Source organism: Thunnus maccoyii, chromosome 19 (genome assembly GCF_910596095.1).
Source record: "Thunnus maccoyii chromosome 19, fThuMac1.1, whole genome shotgun sequence".
Lineage (NCBI taxonomy): Eukaryota > Metazoa > Chordata > Actinopteri > Scombriformes > Scombridae > Thunnus > Thunnus maccoyii.
Window position 1 is genome coordinate 13,802,318 of NC_056551.1, and position 21,522 is coordinate 13,823,839.

Genomic DNA, 21,522 nt, shown 5'->3' on the forward strand with positions numbered 1-21,522 from the left:
GAGATAAATTAAAGGAGTTATGGCTCAAATATGAATATTCTGGGTATATTTTGCCCCAGATAGTAACTTGTAGGCATCGTAAAGGAGACTGTAAGACTGTCAATCACATATTCAACCTCTTATACATTAAGTTGCTAATTTATTACTGGCTAAAACTAATACAGCTGCTGTACAATAAATCCTTCTCCACGTTATGATATTCAGCTGTCGATTCAGTTTTATGGTGATTTAGGCTGTAGAGGCTGTACTTGTGGTGCTGTTGAAATGTATTGGATTATACTGAAAGGTCCTTCAAATATTTAGTCTAGTCTAGTCCCATTAGTGTTTTTTTAAGTATCAATACAATAATCTAAATATCCCCCATTACAAGTAAAAGTTATGCATTCAAAACCCTTCTTGAATACAGTATAAGTATAGAAGTCTTATGATCAAAATTTACTTGAAGTATTCAAAGTAGTATGCGTTCCACAGAAAAATGGCCCCTGTCACTGACATGTTATTTTATATGACATTATTTGATTGTTACTGATGTTTAAGTATAGCACTACTGTTGCAGCTGGTCAACATGTAGCTAGTTTGAACAACTTTATATACAGTTAGTCCAGTGGCTCCCAACCTGAGGTCGGGCCCTCCAATGGACCACAAGATAAATCTGGAGGGTCAAGAGATAATGGGGCAGGAAAAAAGACAAAATATTTCTGTTACACTAATTTGTATTCACTTACTAGTAATTTTTCTCAAATTTGTATTGATTTTTGTAAAATATTGGATCATTTGATTTATATGGGCCTAAAAGCATTTTGCAACTCTGTTTTGAAGTGAATAAAGTTTATTAAAACAGAAATGAAACGGGGACATGTCTCTTTGGTGCAACTGCTAACAACTCGGACACATCTAAAACCTAAGAGATCAGGGGCCTAGATAGACACTCTTAATGTTTAACAATATACTGTATTCCATAAGTTTATCATGTGTGTGTGTGTGTGTGTGTGTGTGTGTGTGTGTGTGTGTGTGTGTGTGTGTGTGTGTGTGTGTGTGTAAATTTTAAAAGAAACTCAAAGTCAAATAAATATAGTGGACTATTTAACACTTCCAATAGTAGAAGTGTAAAGTAGCGTAAAATATTCAAGTATAGGACAAATATCTTAGAACTTTATCTATGAACAGTACTTGAATAAATATACTTAGTTACTTTCCACCGCTGACACTCATTGACAGGAGTGGATAAACTGTAAGAAACACCAGTAGACCTATTACTCCACTGCAATACTATTCAAATGTCTCTGTCAAAACTTAACTTGCTAGATGACGCATGCGGAGCCAAACTCTGATTATGATTTTTTTTTATCTTTCAGCCCTAACTTGCAGGCCTATTTGTCTCATCCTTCATAATTTCGTCCTGCGAGTCAATACTCTGGGCATATTTAACTACGACACACTGACTGTGTCATCGCGAGATTTCCCGCGAAGCAGCGCGCAACGACACTTGCGTGGTGTAGGCTATTAGCCTGTAGCCCAAACTGTCTGCTTGCTAAATAACATCTAACTTTGCCAACTTCTATGTAAATTTTTTCCAACTTCGTACACTAACGTCAATTGCACACAAGAGTCGCCGCCATCATGAGTATACTCGCCAAAATAGCAGAGATTGAAAATGAGGTAAGTTAAAAGTAGACATCTGGCAAACTCAATGAATCACGTTTTCGCTAACCGTTAGCTGCCAATGCTAGCAAATATTAGCATGGCTCCCACAGCTAGGCCTTATTTTATAATCATTATTTCTATTGAACAGTTTCTTAACATGCTTATTCGACTTGGAAATTGTTAGGAATCAAATTATATAATTGTCAGGATGTTGCTATCCCCTGAGGCAGCAGCATAGATACGGCTAACGTTAGTGCCAACTCCATGTAACGTTATGTGACTGGTTGGCAACCGGCTCGGTGAGGTAACATTAAGTCTATTATAAATCATCCAAACTCAGACCAAAATGAGTGAAACATGAAAATGTCAACATGTGTTTTTTAGCTGTTAGAGCCTCTGCCTTTCCATAAATAGGACAACAACAATGGTATTCAAGAAAGGGATACAGATTATGAGTGGTAAACAACGTTTGACACGAAAAGTTGCCCTTAACAAGAGCTTTTAAAAAGTGGACGTGTAGTGTAAGGGCGTAGCTAGAGAAAGAAGTTCCATAACTACTTTTAATTAAGATGAACTGAAAATACCAAGGGAGAAATACGATATAAAGAAATCTGACTACTTAGAAGAGCAACGATCAGTTGCTTAATCGATTAGTTGCCAACAGTTTAGATGAGCAATTAATCATTTTGAGACACTTTTTAATTTAAAAAAAAAAGTCCAAATTGTCTGATTCTACTTTCTCAAATGTAAATATTTTCAGGTTTCTTTAGTCTTCTATGACATTAAACTGAATATCTTTAGGTTGTGGACAAGACATTTGAAGACATCACCTTGGGCTCTGGGAAACCATTTTATTGACCAAACAACTAATCAATTAATCAAGGAAATAATCAACAGATTAATCAATAATGAAAAATAATCATTAGTTGCAGCCCTGAGACTACTGTAGATTTGCTCAACAGAGCAAGTGGTGATAAAGAGAGGTCAGGTGAAAGAGAACAGTTTACCTCCTATTCAGACAGTCTCAAAACAGGGGGGTGGTGGATACAGGATAACAAAATTATGATGGATTTATATTATTTATATATACATATAAAGAATGTGACAAAGAGGACACTGAGTAGCTTCCAGGTGCAACCAGAACAGAATAGGACCTGAGCCACACAACCTCCATCAACACAGAGGCCTGGTAGGAGGAGGGACCACACATGCACACAGGGGAGACTCACATCACACTATTCACATACACGGGACAAGAGATGAGAAAAGACATTATTTACAGAGAAGAAACATTGTTTAGAAAGACATCATTCATAAAGAGAGAGAGACGTGAGGTAAGGCTGAATTCCTGCAGGATGGGGTTAACAGATCAAAAACCTCAGGAAATGGTACAGACAGCCAGGGAAGCTGGTACAGGATGGATGCTGGTACAGCAAGAGAACCTGTGAGACAAGAGCGGACAGGAGGAGAAAATGGGAAGAGAGAGGGGCACACAGCTCAGACTGCTCAGTGATTATTCCAAAATTGTCATAAAAAGAACAAGAGTGAGACCTCATGCTGGTGTTTTCACTGCTAATTGTAGATGGCCAGGACGCAGAGGAACAAGGCCACAGCTCACCACTTGGGTCTGCTCAAAGCACGTCTTGCAAAACTCAGGAGGGAACTCATCACACCAAAGGGAGGCAGTGGTGGCGGAACAGGAGAAGGTAAGACTTTTAAATATTGCATACTTTGTCCATAGTTACTACTCTTACTTAGATATCATTCCAAAGATATGTTTGAGTCTCCTGTCCTGAAACATCATAGTGGATATTTGGTTTGATTTGTTTGAGTTTCTGATGTCTTGATTTTCTCTTTTAGGTTTTGATGTAGCAAAAACTGGTGATGCTCGTGTTGGCTTTGTTGGTTTTCCTTCAGTGGGAAAATCAACACTGTTAAGTAACCTTGCAGGTGTGTACTCTGAGGTTGCCGCCTACGAGTTCACCACTCTTACAACAGTACCTGGAGTCATTCGCTACAAAGGTGCAAAAATTCAGGTACAGGCTTTTTTTTTTTCCCCAGTAGCTGCAAAAGTTTTTTCAGTTTATATTTTCATTAGGTTGCTTATTTTACTTTCTTGCCTTCTTTCCTCTAAGCTCCTGGATCTCCCAGGAATCATTGAGGGAGCCAAGGACGGCAAGGGCAGAGGCAGACAGGTCATTGCAGGTAATTGTGTGATCAGTGAGGTTTCTGATTAGGTTAAAACTGGTTTTCATTGGCAAAGTAAAATCATAAAACCAAGTATAATACCAGTATAATTTTGTTTTTTCCCCTAGTGATATTAATATAAAAGTCTGAATCATCAGAGTTTTTGTCTCTTCTGTCATTATGAGTTTTTGATGAGTTTAAAACTTCAATTTTAACTTCACATTCATTTTGCATCTTATGAGACATAATTTCATCACATTCATTTTTATGCCTCTGCACCAGCGACGGCCATGACCGGAGGCATTATGTTTTCGGGTTGTCCATCCGTGTGTCCCATTCATGGGAACGTGATATCTCAGGAATGCCTTGAGGGAATTTGGGAAAAAGCATCACAAGTGTTATTCTTATGAAATGGTTACAGATCCATACTGTATCCACTACGGAAGCGACACGACTCCCTCATCCACTCTGCTCTCACTGTCTGCTTCTCCCTCCTCCCTCTGCTTTAGTTGCTCGAACCTGCAACCTGATCCTGATAGTGCTTGATGTGTTGAAGCCTCTTCTTCATAAGAAGCTAATAGAACACGAGCTGGAGGGCTTCGGCATCAGGCTTAACAAGCAACCACCCAACATTGGCTTCAAGAAGAAGGACAAAGGAGGCATCAACTTCACAGCTACAGTATGTTTCACACAGCATGATGGCAATTTAAATACAGAGATGCAAACTTGTCGCAATTTTCACCTCTAAATGAGTGTCTAAAACGAATAATTTAATTGCTGAGAGGAGTTTTTAGTTGGTTTTAGAGGCAGTAGGGGTGTGTGATGGTGTTATAAAATACTGGTTGTCTACTAGTTATTCAACGAACTTCTGAGCCGTAAAAATGAGATTATCTTAGGATGAACCATCCAAAAGTTGATAGTCAATTACGGGATGTCCTTAAATACTGCCATTGTTTTGACATGCATGATTTTATTTGTCAGGGATATCTATAGTTGATTGTCAGTGTGTTTTGATGATGGCTATTTTTCTGTTATCCCATTAGTTTAAACAAACATCTGAAAACCTTTGATCACCAGCATTTGAACTGATGTGCACAATTAAATGCGAAAACACATTTTTATATAACTAGTGTGTCTGATCTCCTTGGCAACAAACAGTGAAGCACTTTTCAATGCTCCCCTCTGGTGGACATACATGAGATTACTCTTCACTAAGATTCTCTAACACATTTATTCTTCCCTCCCGCAAAATATCAGCATTTCTTTGGTAAATTTGGAATTTGATAAATATCATGATTGCAACTATATTATTTTACTGATGGATTTTCTTTATTCTGTACTTGAAGCGTGATGTAAATCATACAATGTGTTAAATATGTCTTATTGTCTAGTGTTGATTAGACTCACAAGTCAGTCTAAACGCTTCGCTCATAGAGACTGACGACAGTCTCCTAGGTTTCTTTGTTAAAACTGGGTGGAAACAATTAGGGAGTTAAAAAAAAGCTGCATTGCAGAACCAATCCAAAGTCTTTGGGGCGGCCCTTCATATTGGGCGGTGACATGTAGTTCACTACGGAGGAGAAGGGGGGGCAGGCATCATTTCTGGTAAGGCGTGTCCTTGACAAAATGTAAGGGGCGTAGGTTTGTTAGCGGCTGTTCTCGCCGCTGTTCGAACAACTATAATGCATTTAGACATCCCCAGACTTCAGTAGGCAGAGAGCTCTGATTGTCTGGTATCGCGAGACTAGTGTTGATTGACATGCCTGTCCTCGATGTCCTCTCTTAGTGTGCACAAAGTGAGCTGGATGGTGATACGGTGAAGTCTATCCTGGCAGAGTACAAGATCCACAACGCCGACATCACTCTGCGCAGTGACGCCACAGCTGATGACCTCATTGATGTGGTGGAGGGAAATCGGTAAGCTGCTGAAGTGCTAGAATGGGCCTTCCTTAGTCATTCCCAGTGGGTGTGGCCTGCAGGAATCTAAAATCCCACTTCAGTCCCCTCCTCACCAATGCAGATACATTTGAAAATGCTGTCCATGTATCAGACAGGCTTCCACACTTGCATTTTTAGGCCATTTAAGATTTTTCATATGTGTGTGTCATGCAAAGTCTAATCTCTAGTTAAGCAATGTCGTCTCTTACTTAAGGTTCCTCAATGAAAATAAGCATAAAAACTTGACAAATGCATCTAAATCTATTAAAATAAATGCAGTAAAATGCAGTGAAAGGTTGAACACGGCCGGAGGTTGTTGATTTTCCTTTTTCAATTTTAACAGTAAAAACAGACAAAGGTGTGAATTCACTTCAGGCTGCTGAACACTGATGTTTGCAGATTATGCAGTAATTTCATGCTCAGCATCCACTGACAGTCTCTCATCATAACAGGGTCTACATCCCGTGCATTTATGTGCTCAACAAAATCGACCAGATCTCCATCGAGGAGCTTGACATCATCTACAAGGTGCCCCACTGTGTACCCATCTCAGCCCACCACCGCTGGAACTTCGATGACCTGCTGGAGAGGATGTGGGACTACCTACAGCTTGTGCGCATGTAAGAGTTGTTTAGTCACCATAAGGGGATGTGAATGGTGGTAAAAGGCAGCCGGGGATGTGAACGCTGCGGAACAAGGAATCTATTTAAAATTGTAAGTTTTGCTCAGACTGGAAAATGTTGACTGAAGTGATGTGTTCATTTGCAGCTACACCAAACCCAAAGGCCAGCTTCCTGATTACACATCTCCTGTCGTACTCCCCACCGAACGAACTTCAGTCGAGGATTTCTGCTTAAAGATCCACAAAAACCTCATCAAAGAATTGAAGTAGTGAGTAATGTAGATTTGGTTTGTATTTTCACTTGTTGAAAGGAATTTTATCTCGGTGCACAGATTTGATCATGTGTGCAATCTTGTCTTATACTTCCCCAGAGGAGTATCTTTTTTCTTGTAATTATTTCATCGTCTTTATCACATACAAACAGATGACATTAGGCTATTCATTACATCAGGATTGTACATTTTCTTGTAAATGCCTTTTGTCCATGCTCACTATTGGAGAAATCAAACCACTGTAAAATGTTTGTTAAAGGGAGGATTGGTTATGATAATGCTTATTTTGTAAGCTTGTTTAAATGTCTATAAAACTGTAGTCTTATTTGTAGTTTATATAGGCAGAATATCGGAAATAGAAACAAAGCCATCCAAAAAATATGTCTGTTTTGGCTGGCATAGTGAATTTTTTAAATAATGGATGTGGTTAGGACCATTTAGACCCCTTAAATTAACGTGTATTTATTTGGCAGCCCATTTCATTTATTAAGCAGTTTTACCAGCTTTCACTTAAAGACATTGATGGTTACCTTAAACCAGATGACAAGTGGTAGACAAATGGTTTAAAACACAGTCACTTCAATCACAGCCATTGCCCTCTTTACGGCGAGGTACGTCAGATAAGCATTAATTGGAGAGTCTGGATTAGGATCTGAGATGATGTGTTGCGTCGCCATCTCCAAATGGGAGAGCTAAGATCGTCAATCAGTCAATATGTTAGTGCTACTGAGCATTATCTATCCTCCGGGGAATGAATTGGTCAAACAGTGACATACATGATTAGAGAGCCTATGTGATTTGCATCCTGTAGGTTACTTTATAGTGCAGAACAGTTATTGTAGCAAAGAAAGAATAGATGCATCTTGATTATTTTCTGGTGTGAATTACTGCACGATGAGCTCCGTCATCTTGTTTTCTGTAAGGTGGTGAAAAATGAAACATATGAAGTGATGACTCATGAACAATAATTTCCTACTTTCAGTGCACTCGTGTGGGGATCATCTGTGAAACACAACCCTCAAAAGGTGGGCAAAGACCATGTGTTGGAGGATGAAGATGTCATCCAGCTGGTGAAGAAGTAAAAGGAGTCTTGAGTCACTGCATGGCCTGAGTATCGAAAAGTGTTCTGTACAGTTGCTCGATAAATCACCAAACATATCCATCAGAGCGTCTGTGTTATGTGGTTCCCAGTTTTTTTTGCTCTAATTTAAAATTACAATGACATGAATTTAAGTGTCACATCTAAAAGAACCCAACAGTACTTAACACCATGAATAGTTCATATTGAATATTGGTTAAGGCTTGCATTAAAATCTGTACAATAAAAACATAAAGGAATCTTGCTGTTTCATTCTTGTGCAACCTTTTTTCTTCTTTTTTTCCTGATTTATTTTACCTTCCACATGAATTTTAGCATGTATTCTGTCTCACATATAGCCAGACATACTTATGTCCTCTATTTTAATCAAGATGATTTAACATACCACATGTGATTTGAGACTAAAGTGTCACAGAAATGTTGCACCATATGATCCTGTGCTCTATCACAGTTACATGTTTCCCTCAGAAACACACTAGCACTCAGCAACAGCATTACCGCGACCATTTCAGTCTGGCTCAGAGGAAAAAAGTCTCATTTGAAAGCCCTGCCCAGCTAAGTGATTTATGTGACATTGATGATGAAGGCAGTTATTCAGGCTGGTGGCCCACCCCCTCTCTCTGGTAGGGACGGCCACTCAGGTTAATCAGTTCATTCACTCAGACACAGTTTGGGGACATCATATGCTGGCTGTTCACGACTAACAAGACTCTGTGGAGCAAAATAAAGAGCATTTCATCAGAGCTGGGAGCACTCTGGAGGCTTGCATTATCTAATGTCGATATGTTGCAACCTGCATGAAGTGTAGTGGCCATTTTGTGTCTGAGCACCTGATATTAGCTAGTGAGCGCAGAGGATGGCGCCAGTGTATCCAGGAGTAAATATAGACTACAATATGATTTAGTCAGAGTGGAAATTTAAAGAATAAAGACTCTACACTCCATCAACCCAATCAAAAAAAGCTAAAACATACAATTCAGATAAGCTTTTATAAAGGTACATGTGCCTGTCTCATAGCATATTTAAATATGCTACATACGTAGTGTTAGTGGCATTGTTAGTTTGAGCTTTGCCAGTCTAAATAAACTGATCTTACATTTCATCTAATATATGTAAGATGTATCATGCAGGAAAAGCTAGGTAAGATATACTGAACAGCGCCAGAGCAATACAGTATATCCAATATAGATGATAGACGATCATGCTTATCTGCATTAACTAAAAAAAATATGAAATCATCCTTTATGTAAATGCAAAGACGGATTATCACAGTACTGGATCCCTAATGAAAAATCTGCTCTGTATTGTTGAGCAAAACCACAAAATAATCTATGTCCAGCCATACAGGCTATAAGAAGCCATTTATGTACTTGTCAAAAGTTCTACAAATATTGTCTATTAATTAGTGGTGACACTGTCTGAATCGAACAATGTTAGTCTTGGATGTTTAACAAGCATTAAGAGATTCAAGAGTCAAGCCAATGGAGCCATAAAAAGCCAATGTGCAAGAGAGCAAACATGGTCATAACACTAAAATGGTCTAATGTGAATGTACGTTATAGATACTCTTAAGAGTGTATTTGATGTTATAGAGTACAGTTCTTCTGAGAAAATAGCCACTTTTTTAGGGAAAGCTGCAGTAGTTGAGGGTTTTGCCTGCTTGTCCAGCAGCAGCAGCAGGATCAACCCTCCTCAGACACCGCCTCTTCCCCACCCTCTTTTACCCTGTAAATTATAGCAGCACTTTAGCTAATGAAAGAGTTGAAGACCGGGCACTAATAAAAGCCATTAAGTGAATAAAGCACTTCCCCCTCTAACAAAATTAAAGAATCTACCCATTTGGAGAGGGAGGACTTTGTATTAATATTTATGAAATGCGGAATCGGACCCCCCCCAAACTCCCCAACCAAACGTCCAATCCGAGCCTGTCCAAGTCCTCCTTGCCTGTGCACCTATCCCAAGAGAACATCACCAACCCCTCCTAGCTTGAAGGAGGGGCAGGAGATGGGGACTTGAAGGGTGCTGAGGACGCAGCCAGGACAGTCTGTCTCCAGTAGAGCAAGCTGGAAGACCCCAAGACTCAGCTCAGAGAAGCCACTCGCCTTCAAGTCTTCTCAACCGGCTGCACCATGCTGAGCTTCAACTTTGGGGCCAGCGGATGGAAAGGTGGGTTTCTTGGAAAGAACAGATGTGTAGAAGTTACTTTCTAAAGACTGCAAGCGAGAGGTTGACTGTAAAATACAGAGAAAGTTATGACTAAATCTTATATTTGCAGTGTTGTATTGATAATTTGTTGGATTGGTCAGTGTGACCCTTAGTCTAAAGAATATTTGGTGTAGTTCTTTTGCTTTATATCAGGCACTTTTCATGATAAATGATAAAGTTTAAACCTTCTTCAGTTCAAATTTATGGTTAGATTCTGAGATTCATGCAAGAATTTGAACAGCGACTCCTGAAAGATCCTGACTGTGGTGATCCAAGAAGAAAAAACAACAAAAAGAAGGTAAGACTGCGTAATTATGTATCACAATCATCAATGCAAAAAAAAAAAAAAACATCACACCATCCCATCAGCCTCACTGCATCCCTTTGTCATCGTCATTGCTCTGAAAAACAGAGGTCTGTTTGACTGCCACCACCCACCATTTTCACCCAAAGTACTCCCATTTTCACACCATTTGGTCGCTACAAATGCAGGGTTTCTCTATGGTGCATTGATATGCATTATGATGTAATTTCATCACACAAAGTGGTTCAGTTGCCACAGTTCTAAGTTGATTATCGCACCATGCCTTCTCATTTTAGTAAAATGTCCCAGGGGAGCTGAAAGAGGCACAGGAGAAGGTAACAAGATTGGCAAACCTTAAGGAGAAACAGCTCTTAGCTTGATGGTATCATGACTCTTGACATTGCACTCAGTGACCGTTAACACAGTTAAGACTAAAATGTCAGGAATGGTTGTATCTTTACTCTGAGGAGATGAAAAATGTCCTCAGATGGACTACAGCAATATACTCTAGCTATAACTATCAATCTTCAGTCCATTGGTGTCCTTGGCCACCAAGACTTATTTTTTAGTCAATTGCAAGTAAAATTTCAGAGACTAACTGTATGAGATGCTGCGGTTCTTAACAAGGTCACCGAGGAATTACCCAAACTCTGTTTCCATTGATCAGTTGAAGAACGCCCAGTAGACTGATGGAGAAACTAATTTGATTAAGCCACCATTTTACAAGGCCTGATGTAAATCTTTTATTGAAAATGTTGAATATTTTCAATGTTTGTAAAACAGTGATAGAATTTTTAGAATTTAGAATTTAGAATTTTTCAGTCGAGTCTGGTAGAGTAGGGCGCCAAGGACGGGAGGGTGGGGTTTGCCGCAGTTCGTGCGCAAGAAGGGTGTAACCCTTTTTTCCGCAGTAAGTGTGCCCTGTGACTAATCTTTTTTCTTATTCTGCAGATGTTCTTAACCTCAACTTTAATTTTCAAATCATTGTTTAAACCAATGGTGACTTTTCCACCATTGGCTCACACCTCTGGGCTTCGACTCTTGGACTGCAGATGCCACCGAATCACAGGACTGTCCGTCAACTGCAAAGACCCAGAAAATGCTTTAATTATATCTATTTTTTCAGGACTTTTGCTTATAGTTTTTGAACCATGCTCATCAAGGTTGAGTTAGCCATGTCTGAAGAACGCAACAAGATGTATTCTGTCTTGCTGTTTTTTTCCCCTCGTTTACATTTATATCTAAAACCTGATAAGCTTTCAAGCCCATTGGGTGCCTTGTACTGAGCTGGGTCCCCTGTGATCTGTGTTTGTGGTTTTTGTCTTTGCCCAGGACCCCATTGTGCTTGATCTAACCATGCAGTGTATCTTCTGTCCATGGTTGTGCCAAGCACCTTGGAGGCTTGTGAGCACAATCTGCCTTCTATTCAATTGCCTTCTATCTGCCTTCTCTTGTTATCAGTCTAATGTCAGAACTCCGTAGAGATTGAGAAAATCTGTTTTACACTTCTCAAAGTCACTTCTTTACCTGTGCATTTTTAAATGTAAAAAACATGCAAGACACAGCAATAAAATTTGTTCAGCATGTAAGAATGAACTGTGTGAATTAAGACAAAATTACCAATAACCATGAGGCAATTTTATTTATTAAATGCATACTTTTATCACTTCCAGTCCAGACTGTAATTTTATTACTTATTTTTTTTTTATGTTCTTTTATTTCATGATGAATTCTAAAGACTATGACCATTATCCTGGTTTATAATAAATATCTAATCATCCTGTGTGTTTTACTGCCACAATTTTTTTTCATGTTGAATGAAGGGCAAAAATTGATTTAAAAAAAAGAGAGAGAGAGAGTGGGGTTCAAAGGGTTTATAGGACTCACATAGACGAAGCAGATTTTTCTACAAGCTGGTTGGTTCCAATATGGCAGATTTGTGGAAACGATCAATTACATTAAGTGCTCAGTGGCTTTTAACTATGGCTAATAATTGCGGCTGGTAGAGGTCATACATTAAAACAATGTGCACTCTGTTAAGACAGCAGACACGTCACCGATCTGTAAATCAACCCATGAGACATTGCGCAATGCCTGAGACATACAAACCGGTGTTTTAGACACTTCGTTTATGTTCTTGAAATGATGATAAAATTATATTACTCTGAATTCAGTCTGTGCTGTCCCATAAGTCAAATCACAACAAGTGCATTTAACCAATGAATTTAAAATGTATAAACCAGACTCCTCCTTTCTTTATGACTCTTATTTTCATTGATTCAGTCTTTACTAACACTCCATGTGCTGCAGACATTAGATGATAATGTACACTACACAATACTGCTGCAAGACTGGTGTTTGAACCACTGTCATAAAGACCATTACGGCGATGAAGTATACCACAAGCCATGTCTTGCTGTGTTGTACTGAGTCAATGCGCTCTATCCTGGGGAAATATTTATTCATGCATTTGTCATAGCCTACATATTCCAGGAAAAATACATCCTCCTTTGTTTTGGAAATTTAACTTTGGCAGCAGTATGTGCCAGAATTAAAATGACAGATATTGTCATTGTTTTTTTATTTTATCAAAATGCACTTGCACCATGGATAAGGCGGTGTGTTATCTAATTCCTCACTTGTAGCTGCCATCTTAAATGCAGTTATTATATTGTTTTAAATACAAATTATCAAACACATTTAACTAAAAAGAGGGGGAAATTTTTTGATTTTTCACAGCATGACTTAAAGCACAGGTGTTACTAATATTAATAATGGCTTTGTTATATTTAAGTGTCCCGGTGCGCCATGATAGTGTGACAGTGAGCCAGCGTGCACAATACCAGGACCTTGAAATCAAACAGCTCAAAGGAATTTAGCCATTATTCATCTTATTATTTACATCTGTGTTTTTCCTGTTGGGACATGTTACTTTCAAGATGATCAGTTGAGCAGACCGTGCTCTCAGTAGACCATAGAGTCTCTGTGCAGTCTGTTTCTGACCTTATGCCCAGACAGGGAATATAGGGTTTACAGATTATCCCATTAGACTGGACTACAGCTGCTACCTTGCACAAACGCAACGCTAATCATCCTTTTCTCTACCAAGACAGGGTAAAAACCAACCGTGCGTTGTAATCAACAGCTAAACAGAGCAAGATGCACATGAAGATCTCTTTATTTTATTGGATTAGTCGCTTTACCATTTCAGTCATTCTTAAAATCACAAGGTCACAAGTGCAACCACTCAATTTTCCACACATTAATTCAGTTCCTAAATTAATTCCCATGTGGTAGTTCATGACAACAAATGTTATACTGCCTGCAGAAAGAAAGAACAACAGTATGTGACAACTCTTAGACTACTGCAGGTGGCACACAGGTGTCCACAAATGACAAACCACTAAAATGTTACATTCGCAGGCTGAACATTAGCAAACATTTTGCAGCGTTTACGGGGTTATTATGATCTCTTTTGAGTCTCACAGTTCTGTTCTTGTCCACACAAGATAAAAGGTCAAAAAGTAATAATATCCCTCATACTTTTGACAGAAAAATCATATCTCACAACCTACTCTGCCATTTTTAAAAATTAAATATCAGGAAATAATTCACTACAGAAAAGGATTACATATGTTTGACACAATGGGAATATAATAACGAATACTGGATACACAGGGATTTCCTTCACAACAGTGAAACCCACGATACTGCTTTACCTTAAAAACAGTCACTACCGCTGATTCACTCCAATGTTCCACCTTAACCAAATATGACATTAATTTTGAGTACAAGATGAGATGTTTTTACACAATTAAATTTCAAGATATTTGTGCCAGATTGTCAGGCTGTAAACAGTGTACTTTATTATATATAGGCGATGTTTTATTTCACAGCATGTAGTGCTCTTCGTACATTCATAACACCCCCTGCGAACCATTAATTACAAAAACAACACAGATTTGGAAGGATGAGGTCTATGGAGTTTCAGTAGGACAAATATTTATGACAAAAACGGTAGCATCACGATGCAGAGGACAAACATAACAGAGCTTGTGATACTCATAAGAACAAGTTTTTCGCAATATTCCGGCGATGGTTTTATGAATGTACAAGATCTACAGCAACACATGACTTCACTAGTGCAACCTACAGTTTGCTACTACAACTGTTGTTAACACCAAGATAGCAAAACAATTTGAGCTGAAATGGGACAACTTATTTTTTACTATGAAATGCATTTGGTTGTGAGATGGCACAAGTGCTCTGTGTTTCTCTAAAAAGGGCATCAGTTTATCAAAATGCGTAACTGCAGTGCATTTGTACCATTGTCTCTGAGGATTTATGTGGTTGTTATAAGACACTATGCCCCTACTGCTGAAGGACCGGTTTATCTTCAGAAGGCTGTTTTGTCAACGCTGGCAGTTTCAAATAGTCACACAGACACGGTGAGATGGATAGTGTCAAACCTGAAGTGTGCTGACAGCAAAATAATGACATCCCCTAAAACAAAAAGAGAAGCCCTATGGTTTTCATTTTAACTTTTGTGGACATGTTATCTAATAATGGCATCATTTTGTTTTTTCAAATTCCTCTTGTCCAGTCATATTAAGATCAATCACTCATGCTGCAAGAAAACAGGAGACCAGTTGCTTTAAATACATGAAATGAAGAAACATGTTAGACAGTGTTCCCCTCAGGGGCCTCAGTTCTTCATCTGTCAGTGCGGAAATCTTCGCCCCAGCTTTACATTTCAGTAACAATGTCCACCAGAGTCATAGTTACTGTTGTGTGTCCAATGCTGTGCAACAGAAATGAATCCAGTGATGTGGCTGCTGGCGCTCTGAATAGCCTTTAAAGTAGAGTCTTGTCAAAGAATGGAAGACAAGACATAGAACGTTAAAAGGAGACGAACAGTGCTTTGGCAAAAGCATCTCTACAATTAGGAATTTTGGCTCAATCTTACCAACGGTTGCAGAACATACATCATTACCAAAGGCAGCAAAAGATGCCGCATGGCATTGGCTGGCAAAGCAAAAATAGTACCAAGGCCAGCAGCCTGAATGACAATTTCCATGGCAACATTTTCTCAAAAGGACAGTAACACTGTCACCCATTGTTCTTGTGACATCTCATCTACAACAAATATAACCATGTCTATGGATGGACATATGTTTCACACTAATGTTGGTTCCATTTGAAGTTCACACAATGTACCCAAGAAGTTGGGGTTGGAGGGTTTGATTCAGGGTTCAAGTGTTAGTGAAGACACACCAACATAACCCCGGTTTATAAAATATCCATCTCAAGCGTAGATCTGCCCAGGACCACCTGTATGTTTGTTTTCTCCAGTGAGGCGCTCCTGATTTGGCTGGCGGTTGGTGTCGGTGGATTTAATGACACCTGCATAGTCGTAGATTCCCACTTCCAAGTTCTTGGCCCTCAAGGCAGCAGTATGCAGCTTATCCAGAAAATCAGGCATACCTGCAAAGTGCAAAAGGGAGAGATTCATTATTATTAAAGTAGAATATATACTGTACATTCAGTGGCAGTATGTGAGGTAGAAAAGTACAATAGAAAAATGCACATAAATTTATAGAGTTTTGGACTGCTGGTTAGACAAAAAGGTAATTGACAATTCATTGTTTAAAAATAAAGCACACTGAAATTTGCAAGCTCCTAAGTATTTATTGCAACGTTTTAACCCACAAGGTCTTCATCAGGTCTTTGTTTTGTAGGTCGAAACACTGCAATAAATACTTGCAGCTTGCAAATTTCAGTGTGCGGACAGCCTCTCCTTTTCTCTTGTTGGTGTTTTTTGTCCTGCACCTGTACATAACTAGGGCTTGATTTGCACACTATCCACCTTTATTGCAATTATAAAAAGAATCATTAGATGCAGCCCTAACTAGTTTCAAACAACTAAACAGCTCACCACTTGACACCATCCAGCTCACACAGTAACGAGGGAAGACAGTCTGAGGGTCGTCACTGTAGGTTAGCAGGTAGTCAAATCCATTCTGGGAGGAAAAACACAAAATCAAACTTGGTGGCTACAAAACACGGAACCCTGCCAGATGATTTGTTTTTGGTAGTAAAACATTCACTACAAACCTCATCGAAGGACTTGTGAGGGCGAATGACCATCTTTGACTGGTATGAATGAACTCTCACAAAGTCCTGAGACTCTGGAACTCTGGGATGCTGCACAGCTCTGTACAACAGAAATACACAAGTTGAAAAGAGACTAAATTTAAGTTGTTCCTTTATTAATACATCAAAAACTCAACCACGTTTGACTTAAAGTCTCACCTGGATACCAAAACCATCAAGTTGTTGTCCAAGTCAACATCGTACCGCCGCACATACACATAGTCCCTCGAGTACATGGGATACTGTGAGGGGAGATTTAAGAAGATTAAATAACAGCTGACTCTAAAACACAAACTGATGAATATAACCAGGCTAGTAGCTGCAGTCGACCATTTGAAGGTAATTCAAACTTTGCTTATACAACAAAAAAAACAGAAGAAAAAAAATGCATCATGAACACACATTACGCATAACAAACAGTCATCTCCCTTTAGGCATAATGAGAAATCAACTGAAACTCACAGGAAAGTGTGTAGCCCAGTGCACAACTTCAGAGCCTGTAGTGGCATCTCTGTCCACCACTTCAAGCTTGATAACCAGAGAATCCCACTTCTTCCTGTACTCTGTATCCAACTGGGTGAGAGGGGAAACATAAGTCAAGGGTAAGGTGCTTAAAATAGCACATGGAGTGTTAGGGTTGCTTTTATGCTGCACTCATACAGTGCAAACATGTTGGTTGTGCAACAGCTACCGGGTAATGGAAACGCTAAACAGCTGCCACAAATGTACCACAAACAGTCAATGAAAAAATAAACATGTCAAAGTCTCACAGCTAATCAGTCAATCACAGAAAGATTTCCCAGGGTTCATAAGTTTAGACTTCAGGAGTGAGGCGATTGGCACATACTCAAAACCCTGATAAGGAATTAGGAATGCAGCTCTCTCCTTGCTCCTGATGTTTTCTTATTCTGCTGAGGTACTGGTTTGCAATAAGTTATCAGTTTCACTTTATAGCTTCATTAATTGGGACTAATATACTGCAGATAACGCAAAAGGAGATTTTAAAAGTCTGTACCTGCACATTGAAGAACTGTCTTGGTGTGACATCGCTGTAGGAGCCCAACACTGCAATAAAAAGAGAAAAATAAGGGATACTGACTATTCAGATGACAAATCATACCAATGTAATCACATTTCATGGTCATGAGGACTGGTAAATCATCAAAGCAGACAAGTAACTCAGAGAATGTTGAATGTGTTTTATGTGCATATCAGCAACCTAGTTACACATGTAAGACTGTGAGCTGGCTGACCTCTGTATTCATAGAGGTGACTGTCTGGGATAGGCCGCTTCCACACTCTAAAGTCTTTCTTCTCCATCACAACTTCCCAGCCAGGCTCCAGTTGTCCAGCCACTGTTCCTACTGACGTATTTTGAGATTTCACAGCTTCCAGTGCCTGTAGCTCAAGTCCACACCTTCAAAAAAAAAAACAACAACATGCAAATATCAGGGCAGGTTGTTTGACATTACAGATATCAGAGTCAAATCCCCATGAAGGGCAGAACTGCACATACAAATGGGTGACAAATTAAAGGACAGCCATTATAAAGTGTCTCAGTGAGATGCTGAGCCATTGTGAGCTTGCAAAAAGGCTTCATTGCTCCTTGGCATTAATTCTCCATGTCTCTGGAGTTCTACTGGAGGTATGAAAACAAATCCTTCAAAAGGATATTCCCTCATTTGGTATTTTGATGATGGTGCATGAGAGAACTGTCTTGACAAGTCAGTCCAAAATATCCTTCTGATTCGTTGGGAAAGTTAAGGAAAACATAAATATTGATATTTAGCGCCGATTCTCCATTTTTTCACCACTTACACTTATAAAAGAGTGTTAGACATCATAGCAAAAGCCATAACGCTGTTTAAACCCACTTTCAGATTTGTGAAACCTTTATTTTGCTTCTGAAACATGAAAAAAGGGTGATTTCACTGCCTCATTAACGGTTTTAGATTTGTGAAATCTTTATTCTATTTGGTCTAATAGGGTCTGGATAGAGAAATATCAGTGAAATGGCCCTTTTTATCAGTTTTCACAAACCAAAGAAGCCACCCAGTGACTGCTCATGTCCTGTATGGAAGCATCTGTATTTATTATGCATCTTTCACGCAATCATTCACGTTTTGCCTCTAATTTGTCACCCATCTGCATGTCTTATCACACATATATGATTTAGAGGAAAGGACTTCCAAACCTGCGGATTTCCTCATCTTGAATCTTCTCATTCTCCCACATGAAGACGCCAGCCAGGGCCGCGAGAAGTTTCCCGTTGGGAGCGTGCTTGCTCTGAAATCTGCGCCATATGCTCCCAACCAGGGTCCACTTGGTCCTCTCGGAGTACAGGTTTGAGTAAAGCTCACCGATCTGACATGCACGCCGGAGCCTCTGGCCGGTCACAAAGCTGCAGTGGTCTGCAAATATGGAGAGCAAGCCCTTCCTATGCCGACCAGATCCTGCGGCCTCGCTGGCATCGACACCTGCCCTCTGCAGCCAGGACAGCAGCAGGCCCATGCTCCTGCCCAGCCATGGGACCCTCTCAAGCTTCCCTCTGCCCTCCTCCACAGTCTGCCTGAATGACCGGCTGCTCTGAAGCCTCAATGTATTCACGCCGATCTCGCAGATGGGACGACGGGGCACAGAGTGAAACATGACGGCTGTGACCGTGACACAAGTTCCCAAAGACAAAATAATAAATGTCCGAGGCAGCAAAGTGAAGCAGCGAGCTAACTAACTTCGATCATGTAGGGATGTATCATGCATCACCTTTATATAGATAATGACATTTTTTAGCTTGCAAAACTCATAATTTGACTCTAGTTGTGACGGTATTCACAGCAGCTGTTTGCGAGCACGCGACATTTAGCATTAGCTCGCGTTACCTCTGTGAACTGACACGGACAAACTACAACCAAACACCGTCGCACTTGTTTCTGAATCGACACTGTAACACCTGCACTGTGAATTATTTCGTCTTCTGTGACTCCAACACAATTTGTCTACCTGTTTATCTTTGCTGCAGAGTGGCGACAGCCTCACGTTTTTCCAAACTCTGGCAGAGCAGTTGACCTCCTCCTCCTCTTCCTCTAACGTCTTTAACACACACACCCACTTCGGAAGACCCGCCTTACAAGTGGTAAAGCGGGCGTTCATTGGATTTTTGTTTTTCTGCGGCAATTCTGATTGGTTCAGACGGGAGTCCGTCTTACAATGAGCTGCTCAGGCACTAGCATGTGCGCTTGTCCAGCTTTGAACCATACATCCATGCTTTGAACGCCCCTACTACAAAAGCTCCTCTTTCCAGTTCCTAAACTGGGGTCACACATTTTGTGCTCCATCTTATTCAGGTTAGCAAGTATTGTTTAAGAGGAGAAGGCCAGTTTCAAATCTATTCAGTGTCCACAGGTAGCTGAGCTCACACTGGGGAGAGGAAGTCGATCTTCCTCCAGCAGCGCCGTTTAAATTATTACGGCTATGTCTCAGTATTTATCATTTTAAATGAGAAAAGGGCTGCTCTTGATGATGATAATAACTTGGTTGGTGCTCTATAAATTCATAAAGGGTTGGCAATATTGTGCTCATGTGTTGCCCCCTGTATATTTGTCTTAGGTTTTTATTTTGTTTGTGTTTTCCCCCTTGTCTGTCTGTCTTAGATTTTGTGTTATGTATGCTCACACGCTGTTGTTATGCAATGTATGGTGTGTGCATATTATTTGACCCCTACTTGAAATGTATATGTTAACCTGTTGTTAATAAAGTTTGTTGTTTTAAAAAAAAAAAAATGCCGAAGTTGTCAGTATCAAGCAATGATGCCCAGCTGTTTTTAATTAAAAAAACAAACAAAAAAAAAAAAACAAAAAAAAAAAAAAAAAAAAAAAACCCGCATAATTTTAGAAGTATCAGAATCAGATTTATTTATTTATTCGCCAGGTGGCAAGTACAGTGAATTCAGTGGGGTCCAGATGTCAACAGAAAAAAGCAATAAACATGAACATTAAACAATAAACATAAACACAAACACAAATATAACATTGTAACATAACGTAACATAACATATAAGCAAACATAACATTGTAAGAAAGGGACAGTAATTTACATTTCTGTGTAGTGGGGGTGGACTATGTGCTTGCATACTGATGATAAAAACTATGTGTGTGCAAAAATCACTATCAGAATATAAGATAATAATCACCCTTCTGTCTTAAAACAGCTGTTTTACTGGCAAGAATCATGTATTTAAGTGCTACTGGTTGAAAACATGAGCCAACATTGTTTGTTCTTGCAGGGACTGAAAACTGTTTTTCAAAAAAGACAGATTTTGACCTTCAAATCCCGATACAAGAGGAGGCAGAGAAAACATCTTATTACTAAAGTCATATGCCAGATGGCGCTGTTTAACCATGCAGAGAGCAAGAAACATTGCCCTGTATATCTGACACAAAATGAGTTCTTTGTTCAATGTTTAAAAAAAATGCACAAATTAAGCTCCATGGCTGTTTGGGAGCGGGCATCAAAATGTATGACACATAGTCTACTGATAAAAAAAAAAAAAAAAAACCCAAAAAACAAGACAGGTACTGCATGTATAGCACTCAACCTCGAAAAGCCTTTGTGGTGTCATTTGGCTCCACGTGAATCAAAGGAAATAGTATCCTAATGCAAAATGTAAAATGTATTGCGCTTGCTTTTGTCTAACCCTGTCATTCAATCATTTATTCATTCGGTCAATCATTTACTATCTTGTGTACTCTTACATAAGCCAGAAGTAAATATAACAAAAAATTAACACGATCTAAATCATGTCTTTGAACGCAGTGTCATCATCGTGATTAATTCAGTGTAACTGGGAATAATCACTTTTGACCCTGGGATGACACCATTCATCGAATTTTATTTGGAGTCATGTGAGTGTTACACATGAAAGCTGTGGAGGATTTGAGTATCATAAGACTAGGAGATAAGATGACTTTTAAGAACCTCTTGCGAAAAACAGCATGTGCTGCTGTCTCAGGTTACTTATTCACACAATAGTCTCTGACTGCCCCATGAAGTTATTGTATTATTTACATACTGGATGTAGACTATACGACATTAAGTAAAA

The 21,522-nt window shown here is 39.4% G+C and overlaps 2 protein-coding genes across 2 annotated transcripts; one reads left to right on the forward strand and one right to left on the reverse strand.

The window, feature by feature from the left end:
* Positions 1-1,446: 1,446 nt before the first annotated feature.
* Positions 1,447-8,001, forward strand: drg1 (developmentally regulated GTP binding protein 1). Its single transcript, XM_042396212.1, has 9 exons — positions 1,447-1,659; positions 3,227-3,350; positions 3,505-3,680; positions 3,780-3,849; positions 4,341-4,510; positions 5,618-5,748; positions 6,222-6,389; positions 6,538-6,660; positions 7,646-8,001. The coding sequence occupies exons 1-9, from the start codon at positions 1,621-1,623 to the stop codon at positions 7,743-7,745; spliced, it is 1,101 nt and encodes a 366-aa protein (XP_042252146.1). The 5' UTR covers positions 1,447-1,620; the 3' UTR covers positions 7,746-8,001.
* Positions 8,002-13,431: 5,430 nt separating this feature from the next.
* On the reverse strand, positions 13,432-19,535 carry stard7 (StAR-related lipid transfer (START) domain containing 7). The gene is made up of 9 exons (XM_042395876.1): positions 19,425-19,535; positions 18,619-19,078; positions 17,678-17,841; positions 17,440-17,489; positions 16,887-16,997; positions 16,584-16,666; positions 16,386-16,485; positions 16,207-16,291; positions 13,432-15,755 (listed from the first exon to the last, which is right to left on the reverse strand). Exons 2-9 carry the CDS (start codon positions 19,071-19,073, stop codon positions 15,577-15,579), a joined length of 1,227 nt encoding a protein of 408 aa, XP_042251810.1. The 5' UTR covers positions 19,074-19,078; positions 19,425-19,535; the 3' UTR covers positions 13,432-15,576.
* Between the last annotated feature and the right edge of the window lie 1,987 nt (positions 19,536-21,522).

Excerpts from the sequence above, each read along its gene's own strand:
- drg1 (XM_042396212.1), top strand. The coding sequence starts at position 1,621 with ATGAGTATACTCGCCAAAATAGCAGAGATTGAAAATGAG. Across the intron at positions 6,390-6,537 it reads TACCTACAGCTTGTGCGCAT|CTACACCAAACCCAAAGGCC; the intron begins GTAAGAGTTGTT and ends GTTCATTTGCAG. Across the intron at positions 6,661-7,645 it reads CTCATCAAAGAATTGAAGTA|TGCACTCGTGTGGGGATCAT; the intron begins GTGAGTAATGTA and ends TCCTACTTTCAG.
- stard7 (XM_042395876.1), bottom strand. The coding sequence starts at position 19,073 with ATGTTTCACTCTGTGCCCCGTCGTCCCATCTGCGAGATCGGCGTGAAT. Across the intron at positions 16,486-16,583 it reads TTGATGGTTTTGGTATCCAG|AGCTGTGCAGCATCCCAGAG; the intron begins GTGAGACTTTAA and ends TCTGTTGTACAG. Across the intron at positions 16,292-16,385 it reads CTCACAAGTCCTTCGATGAG|AATGGATTTGACTACCTGCT; the intron begins GTTTGTAGTGAA and ends TTTTCCTCCCAG.